Source organism: Sciurus carolinensis, chromosome 11 (assembly GCF_902686445.1).
Source record: "Sciurus carolinensis chromosome 11, mSciCar1.2, whole genome shotgun sequence".
Taxonomy (NCBI): Eukaryota; Metazoa; Chordata; class Mammalia; order Rodentia; family Sciuridae; genus Sciurus; species Sciurus carolinensis.
Window position 1 is genome coordinate 91569089 of NC_062223.1, and position 22003 is coordinate 91591091.

Here is a 22003-nt window from a genome sequence, read left to right on the forward strand (position 1 = left end):
AATTGGTCAGTTATTTTGTTTTTCTCAACTGTCATCAACCGTTGATCAGAACAAGAGACTATGTGGTAAGCACTATAATCAGTCCACGATATTGGACATAGGCTATGTGCTATCCCATGTTCATTACATATTTGAATTTTTTCCGAGCATTTGATTAACAGTTGTTAATTATTGTTCCCCTGGGTGAGGGATTGTTTCTTTCTCTCTCTCTCTCTCTCTCTGGTAGACAATGGCTCCAGTTACAACTAGGAAAAATTGGATTGAATATTTTTAAAGATAACATTTTTATATTTTAAAACTTCAAAATATTTTTTAGAGATTCCACAGAGCTATAGAAGCACTGAAAAACAGAGGTGCTTAAGGTCTCGCTGAGTCCTTGGGTAACTGAGACTACCAACTGTTTTCTTTCCAGGGTTCATTCTCCAATTCTAAGCATTAGGCTAAAGTTCAGGCTTGGCATGGACTGAAGCAACTTACTTTAGGAGATTTTTGAGAGTTGTATTTACTATCATGATGTACTGGAATTAAGAGAAGTCCCAATCCAATACTATGACGTTTGCTTAAGAACTGTTGCAAAGGTAGCCATGCCATCTCTCTACTGCAGGCTCTTTCACATTCTTGTCTTTGTAAACTTCCCTCCCCTCTGTTCTACCTGGCTACCGTTTATTTTTGTACCCATTTATTTTTTGGACTCTGGCTTCTGTTCTTCCACAAAGTGTATGAAATATGCTTCACAGCAACTCTTTGGCATACTTTTTTTTTTTTTTTTTTTTTTTGGTACCAGGGATTGAACCCAGGGGCGCTTAGCCACTGTGCCACATTCCCAGCCCTTTTTATTTTTATTTTGAAACAGAGTCTTGCTAAGTTGCTTAGGGTCTCGCTAAGTTTCTGAGGCTGGGCTTTGAACTTGTGATCCTCCTGTCTCAGTCTCCCAAGCCGCTGGCATTACATGTGTCACCATACCTGGCTTGACATACTTTTATTTAATGATCTTGTTTTCCTTTTTGGAATCTTCCTTGAAAGCAGAGGCTGTGTATTTATTTGATCAGTTATCCCCAGCACGCCAAAGAGCATTTGTTGAATGAAATATAATTAAGCAAAGGAATGACTACATTATTACAGATTTACATCTAAAATCTATAAATTTCACACTCATTAAAAGTTCCTTTGAGAGAATAATAGTAAGAAACCTCAACTAACCAAGATTTTCTGACAAAACATAAATATGAAAAGTGGATAACCTATGTACGTGAGAGTTCTTTGGGAAAATGTTCTATAACAATTTTAATGTGATTCTTCATTAAAACACTGAGTTCAGGAACTTTTTTTTTTTTAAGAAAATGTCTTTCCCTTGTAATGTTATAGGACATCTTCCTTACCTTTCTACAAAGAACCTAGTTTTCACACAATTGAAATGAGTCCATTTTGTTTGCCTCATATGCTTATCTTTAACAAACTGCTTCTTTTTTCTGAATTCAAAAAGAATTGTTTATGTACATTGCCTTCTAATTGTCTACACATAACACAAAAATGTATTTAGACTCCAGATGATCATGCCATAGGTACAGGGTATTAGAACAAAATGCCTGCAGGGCAGATTCATGGCCATGAACCTTTTACTTTGACTCAGTCCTGCAGAATGCATTCTTATTGTTAACTGCTCATTGGCCCTTTAGAGTTAAGAAAATGAATGGGTTAACTGACTACTACAAAAACTGACAGCACATTCTTTTCATAATTGTTATTTGATATTAAAAAATAGGAATTGACTTTATTAAGAAATACCAGTCTGTTTCTTGGTTTTGCAAGTTGACTGGGATGTCTTCAGTCTCACTGTTTCAAAAGTTTAAGGCCTCTGGAGTCAAGTCAGTTTTAGTCAGTTTTTTCACTGCTGTGACCAAAAGACCTGACAAGAACTATTTTAGAGGAAGGAAAATTATTTTGGGGGCTCACGGATTCAGAGGTCTCAGTCCATAAAAGGTAGAATCCATTCCTTGAGGCTTGAGATTAGGCAGAAAATCATGACAAAAGTATGTGGTGGAAGAGAATAGGTCAGGACGTGGCCACCAAAGAGCAGAGAGCATTCTCCACTCACAAGGGATAAATTTCAAATCCCAAGAGTTTGGACCCTCCTCCAACCAACCCTACTATCTAGAGTCACCATTCAGTTAAGTTAATCGACAGTGATTTGGTTAAGGCCCTCCTAACCTCCCAGTCATTTTTGCCTCTAAAACTTCTTGTGTTAATTATTTTGGGGGGATAACCTCATATGTCTAAACTGTAAGTCATTAATTTTGAAACAGAATTTCACCATTTTCTGTAACTTGAGGCAAATTATACAGCTTTCTTGTGTCTCTAAATGCAGACAACAGCACACAGTATAAACACTGGGTGGTGTGAAGAGTAAATCAAAACCTGTCATAAAATACTTACCAAAGCGCTTGACACATTGTGCAATGAAAACTCTATAGCTAGCAATTAGGTCTGTAGCTTCAAGTTACTTCTTGTAACGAATACTTCCCAAATTCCTAAGTCTAGATCAGGAATAGAATTTTTGAAGTGTTCTCTACTTAAGTGCACTGTGAATTCTGTGATTAGACACCTACTTTTCCTGAAAGCATTAATACCTACCTGAGAAAATGGGACTAAATTCCCTTGAACTATCTTCCAATTTTAATTTCCATCATTCATGTTCACAGGCATGCTGGCTTTATAAACTTAATTTCCCTCTCTGCCCCCTAAGATTAAATAGTCTTTTCCTGCTAATAAACTTAAGTAGCTTTATTGGGGAACAAAAGGGACTTAAAGGAATCTTTAAGGTATCAATAAAACGGACAAAGTTGGTCTACAGTGTGAGGTAGGTAGTCAAGGATCTGTTACTGATACCCAGATTTCATTAGCAGGAAACCTAAAGTTTTACATAAAATTGTAATTACAATGATCCCATTAATTGAAAACAGCCTAAAGTAATGAAAGTTTTAAAAATGTGGCTTTTCTTTTGACGCAGAGAACTTTCACACTTTCCTCTAAGAATCTATCACACCTAAGTTGCTTTATCATTGCTACACACAGGACCAAGGTCTGTAATGGATTTCTCTTCACTCATCTTTCCTTTCCCATTCTGATAGCAGTACTTTCTTTCACATGGGGACCCATTTCAGATGGTTTGGGTAGCATACTCTCAAGGTTCAGTGTGTACACCTACATAATCCTTTATTGTATTTACTTATTTCCACATCTGTGTACTGAATCATATTTGAAGGCAGGATCATTGTTTGAATGAAAATAAGATGCCCTCAAAGTTTACAGTGCATCAACTTTGCATCACCAAAAGCTAAGTGAAGTATTTATATTATGCCTATTTAGTTGTGATTCCCCAAACCTGAGCCAGATCCCTCACTGTAAGCTTCAGACCTTAATGTCATCCACTGACAAAATCAGTTCCTCCAAAACCTTGTCTATATTCCTTGTCTTGTTCTTCTGTTCTCAAACCTATAAGTACCAAATTCTTTTCATTTCAAGACCCTGAGTCTCTCTTATTTCCCCTACTGTATTTCATGCCCTAATCCTAACTGGTCTCTATACAACCCCCAATTGCTTTTTCTATGAAGTACAGACTGTATTACAAATGTATTAAAGAGATGAAAGGAAAAGGTGCTCAACTAACTTACTGAGTATGCAGGTCTCTAGAAATGTTTTAAGACTTAAGGCTACATACGCACACTGAAGTTGGTAAAGTTGTTTCCCATGGGTAATTGGGTTAACAATACTGACCCTGCAATACGTTTTATCAGAATTAAGCAAAGGAATATAGTGTATTTGGGAACCAAGTTTGTTACTATAATAGGAAGTTAGAGATAAGCAAGGAGAGAAGGTTGGAATGATATGTAGTAATGAATTAAGAGACAAAGGAGTTCACTAGCTTAACAAAGACAGATGATTACAAACCAAAATACACGCACACATAAAAACACATTTCCTTGCCTAGGGCAAAGATTCCAATAGCAATAAGCACATCTAGTACTTAGATACTGGTTTCTAAACCATTCTCCAATAAAGAAATGGCTGATTCTTGAATTTGGGTAGTAAATATACAAAATGAGCTTAGAACATCTTGAAATGCACTAACACTAAAACAAAAATTATAAACACACACAAAAGCAAAAAAAAAAAAAAAAAAAAAAGTGAAAAAAAAAAGTGAAACAGTAATGCCAAATAGAAGTCAACTGAAAAGCTGTAACTTGGAATAATTTAAGCAAGAAAATAAAGTAGCATTGGATTTTAACCCCAAACATAAAATATCTGAGTCTGTACTAATATAAACGAATGATTCATGGAATAAAGAGACAAATCTGTGCAAAAATTTCCAAGTGGTTTGTATAGATATTCTGTCCTAAAGGAAATGCAAGAAAGTTAATTCTCCACTCCCTCATGAATGTGAACTATATAGTGGGAAGAAAGATGGACAGGAGGGATTAAAAAGTTCTTTACAGTGAAAAATACTGAAAAGTCAGTTGCTCAAGTCACTTTACCCTTGATATAAGAATAAGAATGGCTCTTTGGTTCTGTGTTCTTTCTTTCCCAAACACATAAAAGAAGCTATACAAATCCCAACTGAGGGACATTCTAAAAACTGTCAGTGTTTTAAGAAACTGAAGAACAAGAGGAAACACAGGAGGAATAAATAAATACAATGTGGTCTCCTAGATAGAATAGATGAAAAAAAGACACTGGGTAAAAACTCTGAAAATCCAAATAAAATACGGGCTATAGATTATAATAAATCAATAGTGGCTCAATGAATTCTACTGACATATCACACTAATGTTAATAATAGGTAAAATTGGTTGTGTATATGGAAACTCTGCAGTATCTTCACCTTTTTTCTACAAATCCCAAATTTTCTTAAAGCAAAAAAGTTCATTTAAAAAATTAGGCTGGTAAAAGAAAAAATAATATAAGTCTACTGGGACTACCATGTTCTTAGTGGCTTTAAAATTTAAAAACTTTTACTGTATAGCAGAATTTGGAAATTGTTCTCATATTCTGATTTAATAGGTCTGGGTTTGGATCCAAAAATTTATACTTCCAACAAATTCCTATCGATACTAATAGAGCTGGTTTAGAAATGGTATTCTGATAATCTTGGCCTGAAGATGGAAGATAAAATTCAAATGATCCTTTGCTATGTAGTATGTATTTTTAGAATCCTATCTTCTGTCATTCTTATTTGATGTTCCAGATATTCCAAATTAAACAAAGAATCTGATACTTCATCAGTGATGCCATTTTATTAATGTAGAAATATGAATTCCCACAATGTACTGTCATTATCAAAATGGCAATGATATTTTGCATTGAGGATTCTGAGACTTTAAACTACAGACTGACTATAAAAGTTGTCAAATAACAAGTGATGAGCTTTTAATAGGCTGTTATAACCAAAACATCCAGGCAAAGGACTATATATTTTATTTTATAGATTTATTTTCTAACCAAACACATCTAACAAAAAATTTGTTCCTGGTTATCAACATACTGCTATTAATTTTCCATGCTATGTGTCAATGTTTTACGAAGCTTATTCATTCAATGAGTAAATAAAAGCAGCACAGAATAGTGGTTAAGAGCACAGAACAGGGCTAGGTTTCCTGAGTCTGAATTCTTTACTCCCCAACTCACTAGTCTCGACTTTGGGCATGTTAAGCAGTGCCATAAATCAGTTTCCTCAATTGCAATATAAGAATATAAACTACCTCATAAGATGATATGATGATTACGTTCATACTCATTTAAATTTCTAGAACAGTGAGTAGCCCACTATTGCTGTATGTATAAAGAGTCAACCAATATGCCAAGTACTTTACTAGAAAATAGGAGCAGCGATGGTCAAACTATGAACAGTTAAGGTCACATGCAGTCTACAAAGGGATACAGATAACAAATTAATACAAATAAATAAAACTAATACATTCACTTAATGTCTGTTGGAGAAGTGCAGTACATTTGGGGAGGTTTGTCTTTTTTAAGCCTAATCACTATTAGCAAAATCTTTTTTAAAAAGTATCTGAACAGGATATCTGCTTACTGAAAAAGAAATGATAAACTACTTTGACATGCAACTTTAAGCAACCTAAAACTGTCTAAGAGTGTCGGTTCTATTTCACTTTATTGTACATTAAAGGTGAGGTGTTCTAAACTGAAGAATTAAGAAAAGTCATAAACAAGCAGTGAAAACATGGTCTTTAGGAAACTATTCTTGAAGAAACTCTAATCAACGAATGCGATGAAAACTTAAAATTAAGCAATGCTATGCAGAAGAAAAAACTTTGCAAGCCTTGTATTTTAGGGATAAAGTCACATGCATAAGGCCATAGTCATCTATAATTGATTTAAAAAAGGCAAGCCAGGAAACACTAGATGAATTTAAGAACAGTAGGGAAGGAGCTGCAAAACAAAACAAAACAAAACAAACAAAAAAACAAAAACAACTTCTCACTTATTACACAAAAGAAATAAAACAAAAATCTACAAATAAAATCTAAAACAAGCTGGACTTAAAAGCTTGCATTTCCAAACTAAGGCCATGAAATTACACTAGCAGAAAATACAAAGTAAATACTATATATGAATGCCAAGTCAAGAAAATTTGAAATAAAACAAACAAAAAATAATCTTTTAATATTCAAATAGCCCTAAAAAGGATACTAGAATTCATAAACGAATTTTTCAAAGTTTACATGTTGTAGGTATATTTAAGACATCCATTTACAGGTTTGAAAACGACTGTTTTTTGTTTTTTTTTTTTAAGGTGGGGGTTGGGTTAGCAATAGCTTTAAGGCCCCTTAAAATATGTGCAAGAATGCTTTAAGGTTCTCTTCATTCTTGAAGCTTGAAGAACTGTCTAAAGAAAACTGAACAAGTTATATTTAGTAAGAATTAAAATTTCTAGCATAAAATCAAACTATAAAGTAAACCCAGCCCTTTGCCATGTGTAGGTACACCAAGAAGTTACATCATCAACCTGTAAACATTTGTTAATTTCAATTCATACTTTTAATTATTTATATTACTAACTTAAATTATTAAAAGTAAAATAGGACTCAAGAATAGGACAGATCTTCAAGACTTCTACTAAAAATAGCTGGTTAAAATTAAATGTTCTATTTTAGTTAACATTATTGTACCAAGGTTTAAATTCTTAGTTGTAGAAAGGTTCCGTGATTATGCACGATTTTAACATAAGAGAAAGATTAATATAAAGAACTCTTGTACTGTTTTTTACAACTCTTGTAAATCTAAAATTATCTCAAAATAAGAGGTTAAAAAAGAAAGCTCAACATTACTTCCTTTACACTAGCAAATGTGCTAGGCAATAAAAATGGCATTTCATGTTTCCTGTGATGAAGTCAGTTACCAAGTGTTTAATACACCTACCTTTTGACTGCTTTGTTATACTTTGAACGCAAACACAGACATAGCATAATTCTAGAGAAATGACTCACTAGAGTTAACAAGTTTTTTTTTTATTAATTTTTGAAAAATTCAGAGTAAAACATACTCTACCTAACTATAAGTGTGTCCCTTTATGAGTCTAATGTAAATATCACTTATATTTTTAACTGGGCAACACATTTAGAGGTTCTTGGGAATAAGAATCAAAATAATATAGTCACTAATGTAACTAGACTATATAGTTGTATCAAAAAAATTTTAAAAAATCAGTGCTTTTTAACTAAATCTGAGGTTAGAATATCTCACCTACTTTAAATGACATACAAATCCAAAAAGATTAAGATATTTTGCAGGAGAAAACAGCCTCAAGAAGGAAGGATTACAAAAGGTACAATAATTACTTTGAATCAAATTTACAAATCAACCTCTTTTCTCCAATCAAGATACCATTTCTCCAAAGACCACAGGTTTCTAATTCCAGAAAGACAGTTGTCAAAATTTAAATACTTCTCTCAGTACTAAACAATTATATTCTCTATCTGGATCAAACTTTTATTGCCCAAAATTTCTTGCCATGTTATTTTAATGTCAACAAAGCCTGGCTGACAGACATTGGCTTTGCGAATTTTAACAGAGCTAGATTTTTAAATAATTATAACTAATATATCTAATAGTTATTTGCTAAGAGTAATAGAATAATATATACAAACCCCTTATGAACTAGTATAGTACTTCTGAATATTCTTCTTTGCAAGAATTCTATTAAGCCAGAATACACTCAATGGGTTTGGAAAACCCTTTTGACTTTCATTTCTAATCTACATAAGCCTAATTAATAATCAAATTTATTAAGCTATGCCAGAGTCTGAACTTCATAACTTCATTTCTTAAATTTTCTTCTTGAGCTCTGTATTACCTCAAAAAGCAATCTATTCACTAATAGGTTTGATAAGCATAAATAATCAAAATCATGAGTTACATATACTTAATACAAATAAAGTACAATATATAATCAACATTTTATCACTAAAATTGTCAAACTCTACTTGAAAGCCTTAAAAAAATAACTCTGGAAGAATTAAGCTATTTTACTTAATAGGTAATAGTTGGCATAAAGCAAAGTTTATGTATTTAGTTTTCTTATATTCTTCTGTAATTCCACAAACTTTTAAGATACTTTTATAGATATTTTTCCATCAGTAAGGCCAGATATAGATGATTTCTTTTTATAGGTAACTGAAGGTTTTCAGAGGATTTAGACTGAAAATCAGGTACCATTTAGTCATAACACCATATAAAGACCTTTAATCAGGAAAAAGATTTAACATTATTGCTTAACCTTATAAAATGATGAATTTTAACCAAACTGATACCTCTCTAGGCTTGTTTCCTATACTCTTAGGTCATACTGTTTTGAAAGTAACATAGGTAATGATGCAATTTTAAAATTAAATTAACTGTGAACCAATTCAAATTTGTTGGCCAATGCATATATTCCCCTTAACCTAGTATATTACCTCAGAATTAATCCTCCTAGAAAAAGTAACTGTCCCACATGAAAAAACAAAACAAAACAAAATACAGAGCTTTACTTCTTCCTTGAAGATTTTCAAGTATTATAAGAACAAAACGTTCATAAAGAAAAAAAATTGATTAAAAATTTGACATTTTCATCTTTACTAATTATGGAATAATAGAAATATAAAAAACAAATGTCCCTTATTATTTATTTGTTTAACATAATAATAATACACTAAGAAATCTGCAATTACACTTACAAGCTGTTTTCCAGCTTCTTCAAGTAAGGGACACAAGTATGGTTCTACCAATGAGGAAATATGAATAATCAATCTTACGGAACACAAAAAGATAAATTGACTTTGGCTTTTAAAAACAAAAACCTAATGTGACCCTGAAATGCCTGATTCAATAACAAAAAGTTACAGCAGCAAGCCATCACTTCACCACACATTCAGAATTCTGAAATAGGCAACAGCCCTCCCCTTCCACCTCAATCTGTAATATCTTCTTTTTGTTTTTCCTGCTTTTTGGTTGTAGGTAGTTCAAGGCTTGCCCACTGCATAGGTTCAGCTTTTCTCATGGTGATCTCAATCTTTGTTGCAGTCATAGTTACATAGCTTCGTTTTACATCAATCACCTGTAAGGTATCAAGGAGTCTAAGAGTAAACTTGGGTTATCTATTTAGTCTCAGAAAAAAAGTCTTGCTTATGCTAAAAATCCCAAACTCAAGCCTCCAAGGGCATCTGTATACCAGTCTTTAGATTTTCTTGTAGGATAATAAATTTCCATATCTACATTAACTAACATATTTGCATATTTGATGGATTCATAATACTTACACCCCATAATTTCACATTTTGATGAAATTCCTTCTCTCCTTCAAATACAATGTGCACATTCAACTAAAAAAGATAAAAAAGTTGATTAACGTCTTTCTTTTTGTGGTATTGGGGTCCAGGACCTTGATGATACTAAGCATGTGCTCTATCTTGAGCCATCAAATTCACATGGCTGGCTCTTTGTACGACTGATTGTATGGAGACACAGATTTAAATTAAGCTATTTTAAGAAGCTGCCAATATTGTGTTTTACTTTTTCTTTTTTGCCATTTAAGAAAACCATCAACAGAAAAGACAGACTAACTTGAAGTTTCACACTGAGGATAAAATACTATATTATCTGGCAAGTTTTATAAGCTACTATATTTCCAACATGCTTTAAGAAAAAACCCTATTACTGATTTTAGATTTTTATTTAAAAGAGCTTCCATGAACATAATTTAAAGTTATTTTCTCATGTGGGAAAAAGTCTTTTTTTTGGTACTGGGGACTGAACCCTCAGGATGCTTGCCACTAAGTTACATTTCCAGCTTTTTATTTTTTTGAGTTAGGGTCTCAATAAGTTGCTGAGGTTGGCCTTGAACTTGGAATTCTCCTGCCTCAGTCTCTCCAAATGCTGGGATTACAGACAGTGCCATCATTCTCAGCTCAGATGGGAAAGATTTTAAGATCTTAAAATCCATTGAAATAAGAACAGTACCTCATAATGCAGTAATATAAAAACAATGTGAACAAGACAAGTTAGATTCAGTTGTTCAGTGTACTTACCAATGTACTATTAGCTTCTACTCGACTAAGTTCTGGAAGTGAATTTTTAGCATATACTGAAATGGTGACTTCACCCCCAGTCTGATGCCAGTCATGTCTACATGGAACAACTTTTTTCCCCTGTAATATAAGAAGACCTTTATAAGTTTAAAAAGCACCATATAATTACCTTCTTCAAAAGAATTTGACTCATTTATAGTTGAGGAAAATTACTATGCACAACTAAGTACTTAATGTTTTTAGGACAATCAACTTCCAAAGTTTCCACCAAAAGGTTTAAATAATAAAACAACACAATACAAAGTACTTTGAGAGTTTTATGATTTGAGACCTCCTTATTCCTCCCATTTCATTTTCTTTATCTTCTTTTTAGGACCACAATATCACTATACATTTAAAAGGACAATTTAAGAAATCTTCATCTCATCTTAAAATTCTATTATCCATTAAGTACTGCCATAAGAACATTCTTAGAACAATGAAATAAGGAAGGACCTTTGTTTCAGTAGGATAAACAAAACAACAACAACCTCATGTATAGGAACCTTTGATTTATTTTCTACAAGAATAATTTGGGGCCAGGTGTGGTGTTGCACGCCTGTAATCCCAGTGGCTTGGGAGTCTGAGGTAGGATGATAGAGTTCAAAGCCAGCCTCAGAAAAAGTGAAGCACTAAGCAACTCAATGAGATCCTGTCTCTAAATAAAATTAGGGGCTGAGGATGTGGCTCAGTGATCAAGTACCCCTGAGTTCAATCCCCAGAACCAAAAAAAGAAAGAGAATAATTTTGGGGGAAAAAAAATCCACTGACCACTTAAACCTGATATTGTCACTGAATCTTCTTGTCCTTCTATGTTAACATAGAAAGAAAAAAAAAAAGGAAAAAAGCAGAAGTAATCCTTGATTACTCAATTACTATTATGGTAATAATGATTATATATTAGTGGTTTATTGCCATATCAATTCATTTTTTAAAGAGGCAAATGGTGGTTTTATAAATGATAACAATTTAGTCAAATTAATTCAGTAAACTCCAAGACACTACTGTTATAAAAGGCATCATTTATATTCTCGTACAATTACACTAAGTTTAAATTATATATGTCACTCATAATTTTTCCTTAGCTATTACCTAATATATTTAATACTTACAACAAAACAGACCATTCATCATGGACTATATTCTGAAAACTTCTTACACAAAACAATATTTTATTTTTTCGAACTAAAATATTGAAAGTTTTGAACTTTGGGAAAAATACAAAGGCAGACCTAACTTTCTACTAAGAACACATTCCTGGAAGTTTCATGGTGAACGAATTATTTTAATTTGGAGGGACATTTATAATAGCTCACCACGTGTTAATAAAAAGCCAACAGTTCAAATGTTGAATAAATTTCTAACACTGAAACTTTACAATTACTTGCTAAGTTAAAAGGTACAAATTTTGCTGGGCATGGTGGCACACACTTGTAATCCCAGAAGCTTGGGAGGCTGAGGCAGAATGACTCCAAGTTCAAAGCCAGCCTCACCAATTTAGAGAGGCCCTAAGCAACTTAGTGAGATTGTGCCTCAAAAAGGCACAAGCTCTATGAACTGAAAAGGATAATAAATTGAGGTTTATTAGTGCCAATACAGCATAAAAGATTAATTTATTCAGCATATTATTAAATACATTAACTTATTTCATGATAAACTGCTTTCCTTCTTACAATTTTATGGTCTTTTAGGGAATTATATTTATAGCCCCAAGTTTTTTTAAGATGCTGTCCAGGGAAGCAGGAACTGATGCTTCAGTTTTCTCTTGATATTTCCCCATAGCAAACCGAGGAATTCAGAATTCCATTGAAACAAGTTTGCAATCTACTCCTCGGCCACTAGGTAAGGCATTTGTATATCTGTAAATGGCGAAAGTTTTAAGTGGCCAAAAAAAAGAAAGCGAATTGGGAACAGGCTTTGAAATTAATTTTCACAATAAGCCTCATTTTGACAGGTTCAAGTACTTCACAAAAACCCACATGTCTACACCAACATATACAATAGCTATTTTGCTCAACAGGCCATGCTGAGAGTTTGATTCAGACCATTTTTTTTTGTGTGTGTGTGTACCTAATAATAAAATATTTACTGTGTGAGGGCAAGAATTTTTCTTTTTAAATATAAAGAAAAATGACTCAGAGGAACACAACTCAGCATCCTTATTTTAAAAAGATTACTTACAGCATCCTTTTTAGTCCACACATGTTTCCCTGTTGTACAGCCTTCTTGGGCTAAGAATGTATTAAAATCAGAGGTTTTCCTTCTACAACAGCTCCAATATTTCATCCTTTAAATAATTATAAAAATTTTTCAGAAGTAAAATTTGGCAATCAATTAAATATAGAAATATTAAAGTGACAAGTATGATTTAAAAGTCAGGGCAACTTTAGTATCTTACCAGTGTGTAAGTTACTAAACAGTAAAAATGGATACACATGAGAAAGACTAATAATTTAAAAACAAGAATGTCACTTATTATATAAATTTGAAGCTCCTGGGCAAAGACTAAAGGCCATCACAAAATCCAATCAACTTTTCACTGGTAGGCTGTAGTCCCAGTGTCCTCATGAAACTACCAAAAAGTGATGCATTGAAAAATTTATAATCATCACATTTCAATAATCCAGTAAAGACCATGAAACAAATTACAATTAATGTTTATACAACCTGTGATAGTTAATCCCAAAGCAGAAGAAAATCACTGTTCTTCAAGAAAAATCTAACACAGGAAGCTAAAATTACAATAGAACTTCAGGTTTGACCCTTGAAGCATAAGGAAACAGTGGAAGATTTTTAAAACAAAATAAAAGACAAACTCTCAACTGAAGACTGGAAAAGTATGAGTTTTCTTGGGTAGTGAGGTCTTAATGGTCCTGGGGCCAAAAATTCTAAATGTCCTGCAACAAGCAAGACAGTCTTTCATTAAAAAAAAGAAAAAAGAATTTAGCCCAAATAGGAAAAGCATGACATTAAAATGGAAATTATAGTGTTTGAATCATAATGGCCACTCAGTAACTAATTTGTTTTTCTTCTGTTAAAAGACAAATCCCCTAGTTTCAGGTTACTATAAAAATTAAATATCAATGTAAGTAGAATACTTAATAACATTGCATGGTAAGTACCGTTTAAAAACATGAAGGTTTAAGTTTCTAATCTCTACCATAAGGTTTTTTAATTAGTCATGCATAAGTTACCCCTCATGGAAAATAGGTACTCCAGAATGATATACACAGACTTCTTCTAGACTCTGTGGACCCTGATATGTCTAAAAGAGAAAAGAAAAGCACAAATTTAGCTGCATTAGCTCTCAGTTGTATCTCATACATATTTGTTATTACTGTAATTCATATTTCTATGAACTCTGTCAAACACTGAAAAAAATAACAAGTTACCCAGAACAATGACAACTCCATCCCAGGCCATTCCAATAAGGAATAAAAAAGATTCCATTTTAGACATGGTTAAATTTTAGGTTCCTGTGAAAAGGCAAATAGAAAGGTAGGCAACAGATAACATATAAAGTGTTTCCACAGCCTGACATCCAATCATATTCAGGTATTTATATTTACAGAAACATTCAAAATAGATCAGGATTCTCATCAAAAAGAGGTACAGCAGGATTAGGTGTATAGCAAACTGTTGGCATTATCAATTAACATGGGAAATAAAATGCATAATTCTAGAGTGTTGGTTATTTCTCTTCCTGCAAATGGTAAAATGAGCTGCAGGGGTACCTGTGTCTATCTATATGTATCTCTCCATGGCTTGGACAATCTAGGCCCCAAATGCTGCTGTAGGTGAAAGCTCTATAGATGAATTTGTAAGTCAGGTTAATAAAACATGGAAGCAGCCAGCAGCCTATTTTCTCTCTACTATTGTTATTTATATTAACTATCTACAAGGACAGAACATACAATTCAGTGTTTACTTTTCATAAATCTTAAGTATTATCTCTTAAAGATATTATGTGAGCACACAAATTCCAGTAAGTCAGATTTTGAAATTATCACAATAGCTCCAAGTCTGTTCTACCCATCTTATATGATGGCACCATAACCAGTCTCTCAAATCAAAATCTGTAAGTGCTCTTTAGTTTCTCCACTCCCTCTACCTACATGTAGTCTATCATGAAATCCTGTCACTTTGAACTGAAAAAAAATCTACTGGTTTAATTTCTTAGCGATACTCATGACCTAGTAGATTTTAGGCAATTACACTATGCAAAATTTTCTACCTCATTCCTAACCCTTTAATTTCTGTTTTTTAACCTCAGTAAAAGACCTAATTACAATCACTTTCTTAATTTAAAGTTCTTTACCTCACACCTCATACAATAATTAGCTCCAGCTGCTTTGCATATTTAAATGTATAAAACTGTATGAGAAAATATTCATGGCAACATGAAAAAGAACAAAACAAAATTTAAACAAATGAAACAAAATAAAAAAGAACAAAAGCTATGGCTATATGCAACAAATATGAACCTAACAAACAAAAATAAGCAAAAGACAACAAACAAAAGAAAAGAGTACATGTTCTATGATTATACTCAAATTAAATTTAAAAATAGGCAAAACTAATGTTGACAGAAAAATGTGGTCACTTTTGGGGAAGGGAAAAATGAATGGGTTAGAGTCTTAAGGAGTACTCTACTATGCTGGTGTTTCCTCTGACAATCCCTCAGCTAAAACCTTTATTTATACATGATTTAAATAATTTCTATGTTACAGCTCAATGAAAAAGATTAAAAATTTCTATAATGATTTCCATAATCTAAAGTAAGGTCTAACTTCCCAGTACTACTGAAGACTGTTAGGATTTGGCCATTACTAACCTCTTTTAATCTCAATTCCACACTAGAAGTATGTATACCATTCTTAATTATTTACTGTTTCTTTATACTACTATACTATTTATAGTATACTATAGGGTACTATTTATACTACTGTATCTCTACTAGGAATATACTTTTTCCTCACATTTTCAGAACTGTCATTCATTTTTTCAAAACTCAGCAACACCTTCTCTTTGATCTTATTCCATTACTCTTAACATTTGTACTGCCTTCCTTACTCCAAGTATTAATCATTCCCTTTTATCTACTTTTTCCATCTCATATACATGTGAATAATTTTATTTCCACCCCTTAATAAGCAACATGATATTAAACATAACGGAAGAGAAAAATAAAGACCTGCCCCCACCTCATTTTCCCTTTTTCATTTAATGGCAACACCAATCACCCATATGCTCAAGATCCAAGTTTCTTTTACATGCAATTCATTAGCAAGTCCTGCAAGTACTTATGAATTATACCATTCAATCTACCGTATCTGCTACGTGCCAGGCACTGTTCTAAGCATCGAGATATAGCAAAGAGTAAATATTATTATTAACCTTCCATGGTAGCAAAATGACTCAAAGTTTTAAGTACCATGAAGAGAAAAAGATGAAGAGAGGAAATGTTTACAAAGTAAGCAGGATAAGGTCTCATTGAGATATTTGATCATATCCCATACTTAACCATTTCTCCACAAACTTCTCTTCAATCTCACAGCCTATAATAGCATCCAAGTGGGTTTCTCTTCCAACTTCACTATTATTCCTAGCATGTATTTGCTAGTAACAGAAATCCTTTTAAAACTCCTAGACAGGTAATTTCCCAACACAGAATAAAGACAAAATTCCTCATCATTTTATAAGGACCTCCGTATCTTGTCTAATTTATTCACTACTTCCACACTGCTGACCAACCTCCAATGATCTTGTTATTCCTTAAATAATCAAGCTCTAACGCCTCTACTCAGGCTGCTTCCTCTACCTATAGCATTCATCTCCCAGGTTTACAATTTATCCACTGTATTATGAAGAATTCTGACTCCATCACCATGTTAAAAAGAACATAACTGACAATCTTATTAAATGATAACTCTCAACCAAAAACACTATAGTTTCCTCTTTTTTACTTGCTTCATATCTACTTGAATTCATATTTACCATTTTTTTTTGTACCTGTGCCCATACTAGACTGCCAGTTCCATAAGAGACTTTTTTAGTAAAAACCAGTATCTCCAATCCCTACAATAATGTATGGCACATACATGTAATACGCACCTGACTAATTTCTAAATTGTGAATGAATTGCACCCTCTTTCTTCAAAATTAAAATTCTATTTCATAACATCACAAGATTTATAATACATACCTTTGTACACCCTCCATTTTTACATGATGTCCCAATCTTAATTTCATCACTGTCATCTTCTAAAATGAAGAAAAAAAAATCAAATAGTTCACTGAAGTGCCATTCTTAAGATGCAAATTTTCTATAGTCTTATAATATTCATCTACTGTAATTAAGTTTTCTCTATATCCTCAAAATGATATATGATGTATTTTAATTCTATACTATACTACTTTATCCAACATCTTAACCATATAAAAAAGAAAAATTATGAAAGGGTAATTTTGTCCCATGGTATCAGGTATAGGTCATAGAATAGGAAATATATTTTACATCAAATGCAAACTTTTCAATTAGCAAAGAAGTTTGTTAAAACTAATAAATCATAGAAGAAAAAACCTTTAGTGAGTAGATTCTCATTTTTAATAACAACGATAAACTACACATTCATTCTGAGTTATTTTGCATTTGGAAAAAAATAAGTTTTTTTACTAGAATGTGCTAAATGATCATTATTTAGTGAGCTTTGGTTGACAGCTTATTAGATAGAAAAAAATTATAATAAAATAAAACAAAACTTTACCTTTCTTTTCTTCTTCATTTCCAGATGATAGTTTAAGTTTATCAAGTGCTTGTTTTAGAGAGGCAGATATTTTTAATTCCAAATTTGTCATTGGTTCATCTGGGCTGGAGAAATTTGAAACTTTGTTATCTTATTAATATATCAAATATGTCCTTTTAATAAAACTAAATAAAGAAAAACCTTAAAACCCCTTTTGAAATGTTAAATGCTTTGTAATCCAGTTATTGTTAATAAGAAGTATTTTAAAAAATAGTTGCTATATTTTACGATTATAGATTTTAGCAGAAAAGGTCCTTCTTATGTTAAAGTATTAAATCTCAAGTAATTATGCTATTGTAATGCATTTCAATTATTAATCATTAGTGCTAATGGGAAGGGAGTAAAGACTAGGAATCCACGTTTGTCAAGACGAGTAACTGAGGAAGGAGCTATGGAATACTTCTACACGCCATGCCCAAGTAAAAGGCTGTGAATCCATACTCATTTCTACCAGTGGACATGTTTGCTGTATATGGACACTGAGGATCTGTAAATTCAGATACAATTGTATGGCAAGAGGTTAAAAAAAATCCTCTGAACATTTCATAATGGATAAGTTTCATATTTCCACTTTGTCTATTCACTCTATAGTATCATCAAATGAATTAGGATAAGATGTTTTCTTATCATTTTCCAGTAATTATTCAAAATGGTTAGCAAGGAATTTGATAAGTCTCCCAGAATTATGGATAAATGGAGATGGAGTAAGATTATTTGAATAGTTTCTTTATAATAATCTGTACTCAAGAACACTAATGAGCAAACATACTGAAAGTCTCTTGAAGTTCTTATCTTGGTCCCATATTATTCAATACTCTTGTGTATTCAAGTAAGATCAACAGAGAAAAAATTGAGAACACTGTAAGTTCAACGGTATGAACACAAATTTCAATAGATGCTGTCAATTATTTCTCTTTTTTTTTTTTTTAATTACCATCTACTCAAAGTTCTGTAGTTTGCTTCTAAAACATTCAGTACTTTATCCATTCATCTGTCGATGGGCATCTAGGTTGGTTCCACAAGCTAGCTTTTGTGAATTGAGCTGCTATAAACATTGATGTGGCTGCGTTACTGTAATATGCTACTTTTAAGTCCTTTGGGTATAAACCGAGGAGTGGGATAACTGGGTCAAAAGGTGGATCCATTCCAAGTTTTCTGAGGATCATCCACATATTCAGTCATAAAGAAGAATATTTTGGCATTTGCAAATAACTGGACGGAATTAGAGAATATCATGCTAAGTGAAATAAGCCAATCCCCCAAAAACCAAAGCCAAAATGTTTTCCCTGATAAGTGAAAGATGATATATATAATGGGGGTGGGAGGATGGGGAGTGAAAGAGTGGAGGAACTTTAGATTACGTAGAAGGAAATGAGAGGGAGGGGGGATATGAAAAATGGTGAAATGAGACAGATATCATTACCCTATGTACATGTATGATTACATTAATGGTATGAATCTACATCGTGTACAATCATAGAAAAGAAATTATGCACCCCATTTGTGTACAATAAATCAAAATGCAGTCTGTAAAAAATAAAAAAAATAAAAATTCAGTACTTATGAAGACCCAACCTAACAGAAGTTAACCCAACACAGGGTCTGTTTGATCAGAAAATGATTCCTGAGAATTGACTAGTTAAAAAAGAGCAAAAGCTATTTTAAGATACTTCAAGAAATATGCCTTCTAAATCAAATGCATTAAATATTCCTCAGTATTAGTAACAGTAGTTTTCAGGCATCTGAAAGTAAAGATTAATGTTTAGGTCTCTATGCTCCATTTCAATTCAAACTGATTTCATACAAAAACAACTACTTCACAGAACTTCACCAGGCCACAATAAAGTCACATACCAAGTGAAAGGAAAAAAAAAAAAAAAAGTGTAAATCCCTTATCCTGATATACATAAATCTGTAATTGCGATGGTATGATAAACAAATCTGCAATGAAGTTTCATTGTGTATATGCCTCATGTTGGGTGGGAATAAAATTAAAGGTTCATTTAAGAGAAAAATGTTATCATGCAAAATGAAAAAAGAAAATACCATGAACAAATGCTATTATTCAAGTCACAAAAATAAGCAACTGTAAAAAGCATACCTTGGTCTTTTTATCGCTTCTACTGGTTTAGGGGCTTGAATTATGTGCTCTTGAAATTTGGGTTTCAATTCAGATAGTTCTTTCTTTTCAGTAGTCTTGACTTCAGGCTTGACTGGTTCAGGTGGCTTCTCACTATTATGTCTACCTTTTGTACAGCCCTGTTAGTAAAAGGCATTCATTAAGAGTTATTTTGTCATCTACTTTATATGCCACAATAGAAATACTTTTATTAGTTTATTTTAATGAACTAAATGTGTTACATTTGTTAACTTTGAAAATGAGTTTGTACCTCTAAATAAAACATTTTAAGAAAGACTTTACAAATTATTTATAGGCAAAGTTCTTATACTCAAGATCTCAATTTGTGTACCAGTTCTATTTAATAGCTATATGACCTCGAGCAAGATAATCTTTTGAAATCTTTTTCCTTATTTGTAAAATACAGGCCATAATGCTGAGTTTTTTTTCTTACTGGAATATAAATTAATGGTATATCTCAATGGTTCCTTTATATTTCGTAAGTTTACTTTTCCTAACTGAAAATACTTGAAATGGTAGCCCACTATTTTCTTCTGTGATGTTCTTTTAATACTGCTAACATCAAGAACATAATATGATCAATAAATAATTAATATCTTAAAACCTTAATCTCCTGAGCAGACAGATAAATAATATAGAGGCTGTGGAAGAGAGGCGAACTCCATTTTAAAAGTAAACTGCTATCTGATGGTTGATGATGATTCAGAGTTAATAGATAACAGAAATCACTGTCCTCAAATCTGGAGCTTCCTATAAAATATACTTTTAGGGAGATAATCTAGGGGAAAAAAAGTACTTACCACAATGCTTAAGAAATCAGAAAAATCAGTTGTTCTTCTCTTACAGCAAGACCAACCCTAGGAAACATAAGAAAAACCTTGAAAACTATTCCCACAGAAATCACAACTCACTGAAACTCTCTTCTTGCACTCATCTCTGTGAATTCTGAAATAACTTCCATATTTCATAGCTTTAAAGTGTTTTACAGTCTGATTAAATAAAAAAAAATGATTTGTATTATGGCCTATCATGAAAGAAAGTAGCACCTTAAAATAGTAAAACAAATTGCTTATTTTTAAGAATAGTCCCTAATTTTCAGAAGAAAAACATTTTATGCTATACTACAGTATGTTTTTTCAAACAAAATATCAAGTGACTTAACAAAAAACAGCTATGAAATTATCATCTCTACTAATGTACTACAGAGAGTAGGGGAAAGAAATGCTGCAATCTTGAGACATGGGAAGTCCCAAATTTGGATTAAGGACCAACTTTGTATATATTCAACTAGGTCTCCCTGTTTCTCTTTTGCATAAAGAATTTGGTATTGAGTTTTTACACAGCATGCACTTTTCAAGTTTCTTTTTTCAGAAACTTGAAAGACATGTCCTTTCTTTTGTTAATACAAGCAAAAGAAAGTATAAAAGTATCTATAATTCATTTTTTCCTTTAAAATTTCATTTTCTCTTTTACTCTGAACTGAAATGCAGAAAACCAATCCTCAACACCTTAATTGGAGGGCTTAACAGCATTGATAATAGTTATCTCAAAACAATTATCCAGTTAGAAAGAGTCATTGTTTTATCATACATACAGAATTAAATCAGAAACTGTGATGCACATATGACACAAGCTAGCTGCTTTAAATTCCTATCTGGGTCTTATGCTAGTCCTCAGTAATAAGAAAAGAATCAATATTAAGTATGTGGGTATAAGGTTGTTAACTGTCTTTTCTTGAGAAGAACTTTATGAGTATTATAGTCTTCTAGAATTAAGACATCATTTTTTAGACAATAGAATGAGACAAACATCATTACCCTAATGTACACACGATTACACGAATTACTCTACATCATACACAACTAAAGAAATGAAAAGTTACACTCCATTTGTATAAAATGAATTAAAATGTACTCTTGCCATTCTGCTGTCATGTATAACTAAACAGAACAATTTATTAGAAGAATAAAAAAAGATGTCCTTTCTTCTGCTAATACAAGTTAAATTTCTTAACTGGTTAAATAGAAAACTAGTGAGTTTATACTGATAAACAAATTTCATCCAAATAGTCTGGGTTGTGAAATCCAATTGTCTTGGAAAGTCTAAGTCTAGAAAAAGTGTTAATATAACGGAAATAATAAACAGTATTCCTGCAGAAGTGAGAAACAAAAAAATACTTTAGAAAACTTGCAAAAGACACATACATGGTGATATGCTGCAAAAATCATTGGCACAGAGGTAACACTGGAGAACAAACAAATGAACTGAATGAGAGAAAACAGGAAGCTACAGACTGCAAAGTCAAGTATTTCTAATGTTAGTAAACAGGAGGAAATTGTATAGGGGGAGAAAAAAGAAAGAAAAATGAACAAAAAATGGCAATCCAGGAAAGAGAAACCTCCCACCCCCAGGCAAAATAAATATCCCCAGAGAAC

General features: G+C 32.3%; 1 protein-coding gene across 2 annotated transcripts in view; it reads right to left on the reverse strand.

The window, feature by feature from the left end:
* Positions 1–22003, reverse strand: part of Chordc1 (cysteine and histidine rich domain containing 1) — a 30251-nt gene that overhangs the window by 3806 nt on the left and 4442 nt on the right. The window contains exons 3-11 of one of the 2 annotated variants that reach the window (XM_047519063.1): positions 20369–20425; positions 19530–19687; positions 17390–17493; positions 16828–16886; positions 13817–13887; positions 12804–12909; positions 10584–10703; positions 9816–9878; positions 5846–9613 (exon numbers count right to left, since the gene is read on the reverse strand). In XM_047519063.1, coding sequence (XP_047375019.1) covers positions 9467–9613; positions 9816–9878; positions 10584–10703; positions 12804–12909; positions 13817–13887; positions 16828–16886; positions 17390–17493; positions 19530–19687; positions 20369–20425 — 885 coding nt within the window. In that variant the 3' untranslated portion in view covers positions 5846–9466. Of the gene's footprint in view, positions 1–5845; positions 9614–9815; positions 9879–10583; positions 10704–12803; positions 12910–13816; positions 13888–16827; positions 16887–17389; positions 17494–19529; positions 19688–20368; positions 20426–22003 lie in introns of those variants that run through there. The other variant, XM_047519064.1, reaches the window with a different exon arrangement.